Here is a 15,417-nt window from a genome sequence, read left to right on the forward strand (position 1 = left end):
TTTTGCGTTGCGCATGGACTACTTTTTATCGATTATCTTGAGAAGGGAAAAACCATCAACAGTGACTATTATATGGCGTTATTGGAGCGTTTGAAGGTCGAAATCGCGGCAAAACGGCCCCATATGAAGAAGAAAAAAGTGTTGTTCCACCAAGCCAACGCACCGTGTCACAAGTCATTGAGAACGATGGCAAAAATTCATGAATTGGGTTTCGAATTGCTTCCCCACCCACCGTATTCTCCAGATCTGATCCCCAGCGACTTTTTCTTGTTCCCAGACCTCAAAAGGATGCTCGCAGGGAAACAATTTGGCTGCAATGAAGAGGTGATCGCCGAAACTGAGGCCTATTTTGATGCAAACACGAAGGAGTACTACCAAAATGGTATCAAAAAAATGGAAGGTCGTTATAATCGTTGTATCGCTCTCGAAGGGAACTATGTTGGATAATAAAAACGAATTTTGACAAAAAAAATGTGTTTTTCTTTGTTAGACCGGGGACTTATCAGCCAACCTGTTCTCATATACTTCCACCACGTACCAAATATCAACTGAATCAGATCAATTTTGGTCTTCCAAGAGGCTCCGGAGGTCAAATCTGGTGATCGGTTTATATGGGGGCTATACATAATTATGCACCGATGTGGTCCAATTTTTGCATGGTCATTAGAGACCATATAGTAACACCATGTACCAAATTTCAGCCGGATCGGATGAAATTTGTTTCTCTTAGAGACTCCGCAAGCGAAATCGGGGGATCGGTTTATATGGGGGCTATATATAATTATTGACCGATGTGAACCAATTTTAGCATAGTTGATAGAGACCATTTACTAACCCTATGTACCAAATTTCAACCGGATCGGATGAAATTTTCTTCTCTTAGAGGCTCCGCAAACCAAATCTGGGGATCAATATATGGGGGCTATATATAATTATGGACCGATGTAGACCAATTTTTGCATGGTTAGTAAAGACCATATATTAACACCATGTACTAAATTTCAGCCGGATCGGATGAAATTTGCTTCACTTAGAGGCTCCGAAAACCAAATCGGTGGATCGGTTTATACGGGGGCTATATGTAATTATGGACCGATGCGGGTCAATTTTTGCATGGTTGGTAGAGACCATATACTAACACGAGGTACCAAATTTCAGCCGGATCGGATGAAATTTGCTTCCCTTAGAGGGTCTGCAAGCCAAATTTGGGGGGTCCGTTTATATGGGGGCTATACGTAAAAGTGAACCGATATGGGCCATTTGCAATACCATCCGAACTACATCATTAACAACAACTTCTGCCAAGTTTCAAGTCGATAGCTTGTTTCGTTCGGAAGTTAGCGTGATTTCAACAGACGGACGGACGGACGGACATGCTCAGATCGACTCAGAATTTCACCACGACCCAGAATATATATACTTTATGGGGTCTTAGAGCAATACTTCGATGTGTTACAAACGGAATGACAAAGTTAATATACCCCCATCCTATGGTGGAGGGTATAAAAAGTAGGGACTAAAACCGATAAATGTGCATTGGCTAATACGGTAGTGGTTAGACCTATAATGCTATATGGTGTTGTAGTCTGGTTGCCGGCACTTCAGCAAACGAGAGGTTTAAATAAAGGTCAGCGTATGGCGTTCTTGTGTATCTCAGGCGCATTCAGTAAGACAGGAACAGATTCCCTTAATGTCATGCGTGGTGTACACAGACCCTGGGGGATAAACGATATATAGATTTCTACACTGATGGCTCCAAATTGGATGGACAAGTGGGTTTCGGAGTATATTCTAAAGATCTGGAAATTCGAATAGCGAAAAGATTACCTAATCACTGTAGTGTTTTTCAGGCTGAAATATAAGCAATAAGAGAAGTGGCGAATTTGGCTGAGAAGTAATGTTCCAAAAAATGTTGGCATTAATATATACTCAGACAGTCAACCTACAATAAAATCCTTGGACACTGTGTTCCTTAACTCGAAAACGGCCATCGACTGCCGCAAATCTCTCAACGAGATGGCGGAGCAGTACAATATTCACCTAATATGGGTAGCTGGCCATTGGAACATACCGGGGAAGTGCGAAGCACATGAGTTAGCAAGGCTAGGAACTACCTTACATATTCCAGGGGATCTAGAATCTCTTGGTATGTCTTTGGCTACCTGCAAGCTCATGCTGCGTGAGAAGGCTGTTATGATGGTAAATGTTCGATGGGAGAATTGCAAGCGTTGTAACGACACCAAGCAAATATGGCCCCATTTAAACTTAAACCGCACACTAGATATGCTAGTGTTCTCAAGACGTCAGATATCATCCCTGATATCAATTATAACGGGTCGCAGCCTGAAAGGCGAATTTGCAAAAACTATTGGTGCGAAGTATAATGACTACTGTATGTCATGATGCGGAGGAAAAGGGATCAATTAAACACCTCTTGTGTGAGTGTCCTGCATTTTGTGTAAGGCGTAAGCGAATTTCATGGGCATATAGCTTTAGATTACTGCGGACCTGGAAAACGTTAAGTTGCTTAAGTAGTCTGCTAATGCTTTTGGAACAATCTGGTTGGATCAACAAAAGAAAATAATAGAGAAGGTTCAGTGGTTGAACTAGAAGTGCCCATATGTAATAGGTACTTTTAGTTAAATGTGGTATCACAATGGACTGAATAATCTAGGTTAGGTTGGGTTAGGTGGCAGCCCGATGTATCAGGCTCACTTAGACTATTCAGTCCATTGTGATACCACATTGGTGAATTTCTCTCTTATAACTGAGAGCTGTCCAATTCCATGTTAAGCTCAATGACAAGGGACTTCCTTTTTATAGCCAAGTCCGAACGGCGTTCACATTGCAGTGAAACCACTTAGAGAAGTTTTGAAACCCCCAGAAATGTCACAAGTATTACTGAGGTGGGATAATCCACCGCTGAAAAACTTTTTGGTGTTCGGTCGAAGCAGGAATCGAACCCACGACCTTGTGTATGCAAGGCGGGCATTCTAACTATTGCATCACTGTGGCTCCGACTGAATAGTCTAAGTGAGTCTGAAACTTAATCGGGATGCCACTTTAACCTAACCTGACCTAACGGAGGGACACAAATTTTCAAAATTTGTGTCCTAAATTTAAATTTTTTATGCAAAGATTATAAACTTTATTTTAATTAAAATTTCCTTATTTTAAAGAAATATGTCCTTAATATTTTGTAAATTGCGCGTCCTAAAATTAAGGTTGCGTAATCTTTAATTTCACGTAAATACTTTTTTTAGTGTAGAAAAACCGCAATTTAGCGAGACATTCTTTTTAATTTCACAAATGAATTCCCCACTACTGTAAGTGCTATTAAGGTGCTTAGTAGCTCCTTTACAAACCCGATTCCTCAAGTTTTTTGCTGGGATTGTAGGCAATAGCTAGCGTAATTTAGTTTTACATAGCTAAATTGTCACGAACGTGTTCGCGAATCATTGAGTTGATAAAATATCTGTTTATACGAGGGTGATTCGGAAACTTCTTAGCCTATCAATGAATAGTTAATTTTTCAAAAATATTTTTATTTTTCAATATAATCTCCTGAAACTTCAATACACTTAGTCCAAGGCTTTTCTAGCAATTCTATCCCTTGATTAAAATAGTTTTCCTCAAGGTCTTCAAAATAGTGGTTACAACTGTAATTGCATCTTCATTTGAGGTAAAACGCTAGCCAGCAAGGATTTTTTTTTTAGATTTGGGAACAAGTAAAAGTCACTGGGAGCTAATGCGCTCTACAGACTTTCAGTTATTCCGGACGGAATGTCGGTGTTTGTAAAGAATCTTACAGTGTGTCGGATCGATACGACTTGTCGGCGATGACTAAATAATCGGTAAATGTGTTATCGATCCCATAAACATGCAGCAGTATCGATTATGCCTTCGGACTTAACTTATAATGTGCATTGTGCATATGAGATATGTTGGACACGAGCACTGTCGTCCGGAATAACTGATAATCTGTAAAGCGCTTTAATCATGAGAATAAGGTGGGTGGTCAAGCAACTCGTACTTTAATTCGTTGATTTTAGCCATTGTTAAAACACTCTTGTGCGCTGGTGCATTGTCTTTATGAAAAATTATTTTTTTGTGTTGTAAGCCAGGACGTTTTTCTCGAATTTGTAACATATATTTAATTGATCCAAAATGTTGCAATAGTACTCTGAATTTATTGTTTTACCCTTTTGCAGATAGTCAATCAATAAAATACCTTTGAAGTCTTGAAAAACCGTTGCCATAACCTTAGCAGCCAATTGAATTGTTTTTGCCTTCTTTGGGCACTTCCTCCATTTTATTTCGCTTAAAACTATCCAAACCAGTTTGAGAAATGTTCATTCTTATGCGTTTTTGATCGACTGTTAACAAATGCGGCACCCATCTTGCAGAAAGCTTTTTCATCTGTAGTTCTTCATGCAAAATTAAATGGACTCGATAATTTGAGATGCCCATGATATTAGCAATTTCACGCACTTTTATTCGTCGATCATTTAATACCATATCATGCCCTTTGGCTACAATTTCTGTTGTTGTTGCCGTTTTTGGACATCCACTACGTGGTTCATCTTTAATGCTTGTACGACCACGTTTAAATTCAGCAACCCGATATTTTACTGTTGCATATGAAGGAGCACTTTCACCTAACACATTCACCATATTATTATGAATTTCTTGTCCCGATAAACCTTTTTTATGTAAATATTTAATAACAGCACGCATTTCTAATGTTTCCATTGTAAAAAAATTGCCGATGCGTCTTTTTTGAATACCTGTTTCTATATGAAGGAGTTGCCAGATCGAAACAAACTTTAACATGTGTTCATAACAGAGATGGAAGTTTCCAAAACACTTAAGTTTTTTCTGTTTATACCGCGCTTTTTGTGCTAGGCTAAGAAGTTTCTGAACTGCCCTCATAACAGATGACTAAAAACCAAAATTGGCAATGTCATTTCTTCTAGAAAGCCCATAATTGGGTACATCTAACTAGGTCCTGAAATGTAGACTTCTTTGATTCGTCCTTGATGTGTCCGTAAGGAACAGCATATATTTCAGAAAATGAATTAATTATATAAGACTCGGTCTCTTGAAAGATGCGAAGCTATATTAAGCGCTTTCGAATCGGTATTCTGATATAACTTCCCTTGCGCTTGATCTTCGCCTTATTCCTCCTAAAAACCCCTTCCTACGTTCTATCGCACAATCAAATACCATCCCGTTATTTAAATCACATATGTATGTATTGTTCTTTCGCCACAATCGATTGTGGCTATCTGAATGGTCAGTTATATATTAATTTACATATATAAATGTCCATCCATTTATATTGAATTGAGGTTGATGGGCTGAACAATAAAAAAAAAGGAATTTATTTTTACATTGAACAACAATTTGGATGTTCGACTTGCAAAAATATTCCATTGTTCAATTGAAAAATATCAAATTCAAATTTACCAGATAAATGAATAAATGAATGGAACCAATGCAATTTATTCGTTGCAATATTCACCACACAATGTATAACCAAAAACTAACAATAAGATTTGCATTTTTTTTCGCTTCCGAAATTGTGATGAATATTGAAATGCAATGGTAAAAACCATCAAGGATAAATTCATAAAAAATTGAAACAAGTGTATACGGTCGATAGTTCAACCAGTAGTGGGATTCTGTATTTCTTCACGATAATCGCATTGTTAATTTTGTCCACCAAAAAAGTTGTTTGCACTAACGATCGTGTCATTCTGTAACTAATCGTGAACGACTATTGTTTAAGTTGCGTTGAGCTTGGCAACCCTGCTACAAAAACTGTGTAACATAATGGAAGAATAACACAAAAACAGTTTGCAAAATTGGAAATTGTTTGCTAATTTAAAAGAAATACACTGAGCCAGAAGAGAAAAATTTGTGATATTCTCAATCTATGTGAAATCCCCTTTAATTTAAAACCATTAACCATCTACATTTTCATGTAGCTCTGTTAGGCTTTAACTGTCATTTAACAAAAAGAAAATTTCAAATATCTTCTCTCCGGTTAACTTTTACTGAAAAATTATCGGCAGTTAAGTTCCTAACTGGCATATGGAATATATAGGCAGGACGGCAGCTATGTCCATAATACGGTTTAAAAGTTCGTTAGTTAACGGAGCTTCATGAAAATGGGCGTTAAGGCAGTTCCACCCGACTAAATTTTTAGAACGGCTTTTTATTTTTGGGTTTTGAAAATGTTGCAGAAAACTCTTTTTGTAATAAAAAGTGGTCCATTACTTTCCTATTAAAAGTAACCTACATCGTTAAATACACTATTTTGCATGAATGAAATTTTCTGCTGAAAACGTCAACGCATTCGATAAAATAAACAATCAAAAAATCTTAGTTGTTTACTCAACGATGTATTGATTGTTATCTGTACAGAAAACAACACAGCTAATTTTAAACGATTGGAAATGTTGTTTAAAGCGACTACCGAATAGCTTGGTTGTTATTTTTCTTATTATCCCTTCTTAACGATGCGTTTCATCGTTAAAATTGAATACGGAATCCCACTACAGATCGAATCGTTTGTGCACTCCCCCTTGGATTGCGTACAGTAATAGAACAAATTGCGTTTCACAATCGTGAACGGCCGTTGTCAAAATGAAACGGACACGTTCACAAAAAATTAAAACGGAATGTTCACCATTTCTTCCACGGGCGTTCACGATTTCATGAACGGCATTCGTTTTTCTTTGGCAATGAAAAGACTTAAAATAACCGTTAGCCATTGTTATGGCAACTCCGCGGTTGGTGCAATGTGCTAAGGCGACTGTTAACGCGTATCATGCAGGCAACACAGGTTCGAGTCACGGCAGTGGAAGTCTTTTTTAATTTTGTTTATAAATCGTAGCCATTACGTTTTCAGATCATGAACGGTGGTTGTTGTTTTGACAACGTATTGGGTAATTTTTACGTTGTCAGATTGACCCCATCTGTTCTCAGTTTGACAACACATGTGCGTTGATTCACTTTCATGAACAGATCGTTTCGAAATGACCACGCCGTTCATGATGTTTTCTATGGGTGTACACGGGGCCGACTATACCATTTTCACTTCAAATTAAACCTTTTACATTTCAAATGAAACCTTTTTCAAACCAAATGAATCCTTTTCCAAATTAAATGAAACCTTTTTCAAATCGAATGAAAACTTTTTCAAATCAAATGAAACTTTTTTCTAATCAAATGAATCTTTTGAATTTGTAATGAAATTTTGATCCAGATTTTTATTCGAATTCATATTTAGATCATTGATGGTTGAGGTATAATTACTGTGTACATCCGCCCCCGTTGCAGTCGGGTCTACGGCCCGGAGCGGACACAGGGTTTACAACCCTGTCGAAGGACTGCAAATCCCCATTTGGAGTATGCCTATTTCCCGAGAAACTCGGGAATACCAAGTCCAAAGGGCTACAACAACAACAGCTGTATATAGCATTTTCACTTCAAATGAATCCTTTTCCAAATCAAATGAAACCTTTTTTATTTCAAATGAAACTTTATTCATATCAAATGAAACTCTAAACAAGTATATACGACCGTAAGTTCGGCCAGTCCGAAGCTTATGTACCCTCCACCATGGATTGCGTAGAAACTTCTACTGAAGACTGTCATCCACAATCAAATTACTTGGGTTGCGGTAACACTTGCCGATGGCAAGGTATTTTAAAACTTCCTAACACCGTAATATATACCACATAGTCCATACGTGGTATATATTAAACTAAAAAAGGCCGATTAAATACGTATATAGTTAAGTTTAAAGTTTCTATAGAAATAAAATTTTGACAAAATAAAATTTTGACAACATTTTCTATAGAAGCAAAAATTTGGAAAAAAATTCTATAGAAATAAAATATGGAAAAAATTTTCTATAGAAATAAAATTTTGACAAAATTTTCTATAGAAATAAAATTTTGACAAAATTTTCTATAGAAATAAAATTTTGACAAAATTTTCTATAGAAATAAAATTTGGATAAATTTTTCTATAGAAATAACATTTTGACAATGTTTTCTTTAAAAATAAAATTTTGGTAGATTATTTTTGTCTCGAGTGGCAACCATGATTATCAACCGATATGGACCAATTTTTGTTTGATTGGGGATCGGCTATATATAACTGTCAAAGAATTTTCGTTTCTCAGAAAAATAAAACCGATAAAAAACTTTCAATTCCCAATACACATGCAAAGAAAAATTTCATCAAAATTCAATGAATTTTGGTCACAAATTTATTTTATTCATGTATATACATGTAGGTATATACATATGTTCAAGAACAAATTTGCTGAAATGAAAAGAACAGAAATTGTTAGTTTGTAAAGCTACTTAGCGCTGCTGGTTGTTGTCTCGTCCACTGCCAAAAACAGAGAGAGTGAATTGAAGCAAACAATGTTGGATGAAACCATGTTGCAAAAATTTAAATTGAGTCAAAACTCTGCGAACCGCTATAAAAATATTGGAATATGAAAAAAATATTGAAACATTAATCTACAAAGCAACAACAATTTAAGCGCAAGTCCATTCAATGCATGCAAACATTGTTCGTATACAAGAATGCACTGAGAGCAACAATGTTCGATCAAACCGTTTGATCGAACCTGGCAGCAACTGAGCAAACATTGTAGCTTTCAAACAAAACAATTGCATTTGTTCCAGCAAACATATGTATATATATTAATCAGTATGTTAATATGTCATTCAAATTTTACATATATATAAATATATTAATAAGTGTGTTAATATGTAATTCAAGTTGGATATATATATTAATCTGTATGTTAATGAAATAGTGAAGAAATGTAAATGTACTTTTTTATGAATTAAAAGAAATGGAAAATAACAAAAATATATTGATTTTTAACTTAAATAAAATAAAAAATATAAATAAATGTAAAATATAAGATGCGTTGGTGGTTTCACTGTATTTCCACCAACATTCTCCCCCCTAAAGAACGGATGTTCTTAAGTCTGATGAATATAGTCCAGATTGGCCTACCGTTGGGAGTACTTTAGTCGAGCTTCGCTCCGCTGTGCTCCGACTCACAGCGCTATGGTGTAGGCTCCATTCGTGGACATATGGCAAAGTGGAATACTGATGAAATTTGAAAATGTTTGTTGATGATGAAGATGAAATCATGTATTTGCAGTTGATGTGATGATGATATAATTGATGCTGGCGGTATGACACGAAATGATTTTGTGATTATCAGTTGATATGATTGTTAGCTGGAAGAAAAGATATTTTAGAAATAGGTCTTTTTAAGATTTTGTTTTTAGTAGAAACTGATACAACCCTTGTTCTACCATCTCCTCCAGGATGGATTTCTTTAATTCGGCCAAGTAGCCACTGTCCCGGTCCAATACGTTCATCAGCAACCAATACTAAGTCTCCGACTTTAGCATTTTCACTTTGCTTTAGCCATTTGGGACGCGATTGGAGACGGTTGAGGTACTCACTATGCCAGCGTTTCCAAAAATGTTGCTTGATTTTTTCAATGCGTTTCCATCTAGTCAGCCGGTTTATATTGACGTCAAGCAAAGTCTCATCTTGAATGCAATTTGTGGGCTCGCCAATCAGAAAATGAGCTGGGGTAAGTGCATCGAAGTCAGCTGGGTCCGGTGATAGTGGACATAGTGGCCTGGAGTTCAGGATACTTTCTATTTGACACAACAATGTGGACAATTCTTCAAAACTAAGAAGTCTGTCATGTACCACTCGTTTTAAATGATATTTGACAGACTTTACGCCAGCTTCCCATAATCCTCCAAAATTAGGAGAAGCTGGCGGAATAAAATGCCATGTCGTACCATCAATACTTAGCGCATGTCGTAGCTCTTCTGGTAAAGATTTCTGTGACCTATTGTGGAGCACCTGTAGTTCCTTTGATGCTCCTACGAAGTTGGTACCACAGTCCGAGTATATATCGGTGCAGGCACCTCGACGTGACACAAATCTTTTAAACGCAGCCAGAAAAGCGCTAGTGCTCAAATCTGAAACTGCTTCCAAATGAAGGGCTTTCGTAACCATGCAAACAAACAGGCAAATATACCCTTTTGTAACAACAGCAGATCTGATAGTGGAAATTTTTAACATAATGGGGCCTGCAAAGTCCACCCCACTGTGTTTGAAAGGTCTAGTGGCGTTCAAACGAACAGAAGGCAAATTACCCATTATTTGTTGAGCCGTTTTCGCAGATTGTCGGAAGCACCTCATACATTTGTGGATAATTGACTTTGCCAACTGGTTACCAGATAAGATCCAGTACCTGCGGTTAACATATGACATTGTCAATGTAATTCCACCATGTAGAGTTTTTTCGTGCGAATCCGTTATTATTAGTCTAGACAGGGGGTTATTTTTCGAGAAAATAATGGGGTGCTTAATATCATAGTCAAAACTAGAGTTTTGCAGCCTGCCACCTACCCGTATTAGACCATATGTATCGAGAAAGGGCATGAGTTTCAGTAGTGAACTACTCCTAATGGGACGATTTTTTAAAAGCTGCTCAATTTCTATAGGAAAATCAACTTTTTGAGCAACTTTCAAAATTCTGTAAAGTGTATCATTTATCTCAGTGGACGTTAAAACTCCTGTGCGCCTTGCATCAGGCTTTCTACAATTATATATGAATCGATAGCATAATGACAAGCTACGAATCAAATTGTTAAATTTCGAGTATCTCAAAAAATTCTCAGGATAGGTTTTTTCGTTCAAAGCATGAGTCGAAATTTTCGTTCTCTGCTCCTCCGTAGTATTGAATTGAGGTAAATTACGAGGCCACGAATCCGTGGATTCCCTCAAAAATCTTGGGCCAAACCACCAAGTGTCATTATTCAAAAGTTCCGTGCCAGAAATTCCCCGTGACGCACAGTCAGCGGGATTAAGCGACGTCGGTACATACCTCCATTGAAAAGGGTCGCTAAGTCTTTGAATGTCCGCTACTCTATTCGCCACATAAACTGCCCAATGGGACGGAGACTTTCTGATCCAGCTCAAAACTGTTGAGCTATCACTCCAAAAGTAAGTGGTCTCTATAGGTAAATTCTTTAGTGACTCTTTAACATTTTGAACCAATAATACTAAAAGCTTAGCAGCACATAGTTCGAGACGTGGTATCGAAACTGTCTTAACTGGTGCAACTTTCGATTTTGCCTGCAAAATAGAAACTCGAATACCACCTGGAGTCAAAATTCGTGCATAAACTACTGCCGCATATGCCACAGAGGAAGCATCACAAAAACAATGGAGCTCCACGACAGAATTTGGAGACCAGCCAATCCACCTTGGGACTTTGAGGTTTGATAAATCCTTTAGTGAAGATCGATGATTTATCCAATCCCTCTCAATATCAGTTGGAATCTTAGAATCCCAATCAATGCTATCCTCCCAGAGCCTCTTGAATATAGTCTTCGAGACAACTGTAGACGGAGTCAATAGCCCCAGAGGGTCGTAAATTCTTGCCGACTCTGAAAGGATAGATCTTTTCGAGAAAGATTCTCGCTCATCAAAGTTAACCCTGATCGAAAATGTGTCATCGCTTGTATTCCATTGAATACCTAGCGTTTTGACAACATTGTTGTTTCGATCGAAATCAATGGAAATCGATGGGTCCCTGCAATCAAAGGGTATTGCAGAAAGAAGCTCTTGCGAATTCGTAACCCATTTCCGTAAATTGCAGCCACCCTTATTTAAAAGGGCACACAAATCCTTTTGTAATTTACTTGCTTCTGAGAGATTATCAGACCCGGAAATAATGTCATCAACATATGACTCTGACATTAAAACCTCAGCAGCGCTTGGAAAATGGGATCTGTAATCCTCAGCAAGTTTTTGTAAAACACGAATAGCCAAATATGGTGCACTGGTGGTACCATAAGTGACTGTATTCAACTCGAAAATTGAAATATCTTCAAAAGGATTTGCTCGCCATAATATCTGCTGATATTTTCGATGTTCTGGATGAACATCGATTTGGCGGAACATCTTTTCTATGTCTGCTCCAAAGGCAATCCTATGTCTCCGCCATTTTGTTAAAATGGATGAGATATCATTCTGAAGAGCAGGTCCAGCGGCAAGTTCCTCATTGAGTGACTTGTGGCCTTGGCTATGACTACTGCCATCAAACACCACGCGGAGTTTGGTAGTAGTACTCTGCTCCTTGAAAATACCATGAAGCGGTAAAAAATATGAGTCCCGACGGACATGATCAGGATAATGACCAATTCTAGTCATATGACCTAATGACTCGTATTCACTCATAAAGTTTTTATAACTTTGAGCGAATTCTGGTCTTCTGGAAAATGAAATTTCCAACTGACGCAATCGTCTAAATGCATTCAAAATATTGTTTTGAATTTCTGGACTTGAACCATCAGATAGAATGGATTTAAATGGCAATTTCACCATATATCGTCCAGTTTCAGTCTGATTTGTGGTGTCAACAAAATAAGATTCACAAGCCAATTCCTCATTTGACATGTCTCTATCGGAGCATATTTCCTCCTGTTCCCAGAAAGAACGTAATATGGCGTCCAAATTGACGTGATGTATATGAAGCCTATGGGTAGATAAGCTTCTATCCGATCCAGAAAATACCCAACCGAAGTGAGTATTTTGGAAAAACATACCATTATGTATGAAAGACTGGGACGGAATTTTCACCTCGAAACACACATCTGAACCTAGAATCAAATCAATGGGATCAGAATCATAAAAACGCGGATCCGCCAAATCATCCTCACTGATGTCAGGCATAGAAATGCTCTTTGCACAGGCATCAGGCGTATACGATGATAACTTGGTAAGGACTAGCGCAGTACATGAAAGTACTGATATGTTTCTCCTCGAAAACAATTCAATGTCCACCATAAATTTAGAGACGCTCCCACTACCATCACCTATGCCCACAACAGTGCAGTGAGATTTGGTCCTCTTAAGGCCCATCAGCTGTACCGCCGATTCGGAAATCAAACATCCCTGAGAGCCGGGATCTAAAAGGGCCCTTAAAGGAAATGTGCCACCATTCGTGCAAACATGCAATCGTATCGTGTACAACAACACTGATCGAATTACATTCGCGTTATGTGTCGTAAATCGATTGGAAGGATTGGTGTCAGAATTCGAAGTAGATGAAACCAACGGTTCCGCTGAAAAAACCTGTCCCGATAAACCATCAGCATGTAAAACAGAATGGTGCTTTTGTTTGCAAATAACGCAACGAAAGGGTGAACCACAATTGTTTTGGTCATGTCCAACCGAAAGACAATTGCGGCAAATTGATTTATCGGACAGAAATTCATTTCTGCCATGCACAGATAATGCTAAAAATTTATAGCATTTTGAAATAGAATGGGACTTTCCGCAATAAATACACTCAGTCGGAGTCTGTTTCGAAATTTTTCCAGTGTGACAAGAAGTCTTTTTGAACGAGTTAGAATTCTTTGTGGATTTCGAAAATTTCGAGTGAGACTTCGAAGTTGATGAGGAGGAAAACTCATTTCCCAATGACTCCAAAGTACGGAATGTTCTATCAAGAAATGTAAATAATTCACTACGTGAAGGCAAATTGGTACTCGATTTCAAAGAATTTTCCCATTCTTTCCTTGTCTGCAAATCAAGTTTTTGCACCAACAAATGAACAAGAATGGGATCCCAATTGGAAGTGTCTATGTCTAAATTCCCCAAAGAGGAAAGACATTCCCTGGCGAAATCTAGCAAAACCCTAATTGACTGGCAACCCCCATCGGATTTCGGTATATTAAAAAGTTTGGAAACTAGATTCCCAACAAGCATTCTCCTGTTATGGTATCTAGATTCCAAAACTTCCCATGCCGAGTCATAATTAGCTTCAGTGACCGGGATGGTCTTAATAAGGTTAGCGGCTTCGCCCGAAAGTGTTCCCTTCAAATAATAAAATTTCTGAACCCTATTTAGCGATCCATTGTTGTGGACCAAGGAACAATACATGTCGCGAAATGGTACCCATTCAACGTATTCTCCAGAAAACTTCGGTAAATTAATTTTTGGCAAACGTGAATCAGAAATAATAGCGGCATCAGTACGATTACTAGGGGCAACAAAAGTGCTCGCCAATGGAGAATTAGTTATCGAATTTTCCGGTAAAGCGTCAATAATTCGACCTTTAAATTCCAAATATTTTTCCGTAAAATCGAAATAAACATCTTCCTTCATATAAGGAACATCGTCCACGTCTAGCGACGTATCGCGAATTACACTCACAATTTTATCATGTTGGTCCTCAAATTTATTGAAAATTTCGTCAACTCGTTGTGCTAAAGTGTTCAAATAACCATGAGTTTTCTCGCTTTTTGCTTTCTTTTCAAATCGTTTTGCATATTTCACAAGCAATTGCAATGTGTCCCTTTGATTAATTATTAAAACTTCGAGCGAACTCATAATTATTTATTTAACGTGCACAAATTTTCCAATAAATTCACTTGGTCACACAACAAATTTTCACCAAATAAGCCTACACGTGTTGGAATCCTAGCCAATGAGTTATCAAATAGAAAAAATGGAACGAGGTTCCCGGGTTTCGGCACCAAATAATTATGTCAAAGAATTTTCGTTTCTCAGAAAAATAAAACCGATAAAAAACTTTCAATTCCCAATACACATGCAAAGAAAAATTTCATCAAAATTCAATGAATTTTGGTCACAAATTTATTTTATTCATGTATATACATGTAGGTATATACATATGTTCAAGAACAAATTTGCTGAAATGAAAAGAACAGAAATTGTTAGTTTGTAAAGCTACTTAGCGCTGCTGGTTGTTGTCTCGTCCACTGCCAAAAACAGAGAGAGTGAATTGAAGCAAACAATGTTGGATGAAACCATGTTGCAAAAATTTAAATTGAGTCAAAACTCTGCGAACCGCTATAAAAATATTGGAATATGAAAAAAATATTGAAACATTAATCTACAAAGCAACAACAATTTAAGCGCAAGTCCATTCAATGCATGCAAACATTGTTCGTATACAAGAATGCACTGAGAGCAACAATGTTCGATCAAACCGTTTGATCGAACCTGGCAGCAACTGAGCAAACATTGTAGCTTTCAAACAAAACAATTGCATTTGTTCCAGCAAACATATGTATATATATTAATCAGTATGTTAATATGTCATTCAAATTTTACATATATATAAATATATTAATAAGTGTGTTAATATGTAATTCAAGTTGGATATATATATTAATCTGTATGTTAATGAAATAGTGAAGAAATGTAAATGTACTTTTTTATGAATTAAAAGAAATGGAAAATAACAAAAATATATTGATTTTTAACTTAAATAAAATAAAAAATATAAATAAATGTAAAATATAAGATGCG

At 37.1% G+C, this 15,417-nt stretch overlaps 1 protein-coding gene across 1 annotated transcript; it reads right to left on the reverse strand.

The window, feature by feature from the left end:
• Positions 1–9,188: 9,188 nt before the first annotated feature.
• Positions 9,189–14,472, reverse strand: LOC142231598 (uncharacterized). Its single transcript, XM_075302228.1, has 2 exons — positions 9,349–14,472; positions 9,189–9,281 (listed from the first exon to the last, which is right to left on the reverse strand). Exons 1-2 carry the CDS (start codon positions 14,470–14,472, stop codon positions 9,189–9,191), a joined length of 5,217 nt encoding a protein of 1,738 aa, XP_075158343.1.
• Between the last annotated feature and the right edge of the window lie 945 nt (positions 14,473–15,417).

This window comes from Haematobia irritans, chromosome 1 (genome assembly GCF_050003625.1).
Source record: "Haematobia irritans isolate KBUSLIRL chromosome 1, ASM5000362v1, whole genome shotgun sequence".
NCBI classification, from domain to species: Eukaryota; Metazoa; Arthropoda; class Insecta; order Diptera; family Muscidae; genus Haematobia; species Haematobia irritans.

What these genes read in the sequence shown, in the direction of transcription:
- LOC142231598 (XM_075302228.1), bottom strand. Translation starts at nt 14,472, where the DNA reads ATGAGTTCGCTCGAAGTTTTAATAATTAATCAAAGGGACACATTGCAA. An exon ending in GAGGAGATGGTAGAACAAGG is followed by an intron (nt 9,282 to 9,348) that starts GTTGTATCAGTT and finishes CTTTTCTTCCAG; the next exon opens with CTAACAATCATATCAACTGA.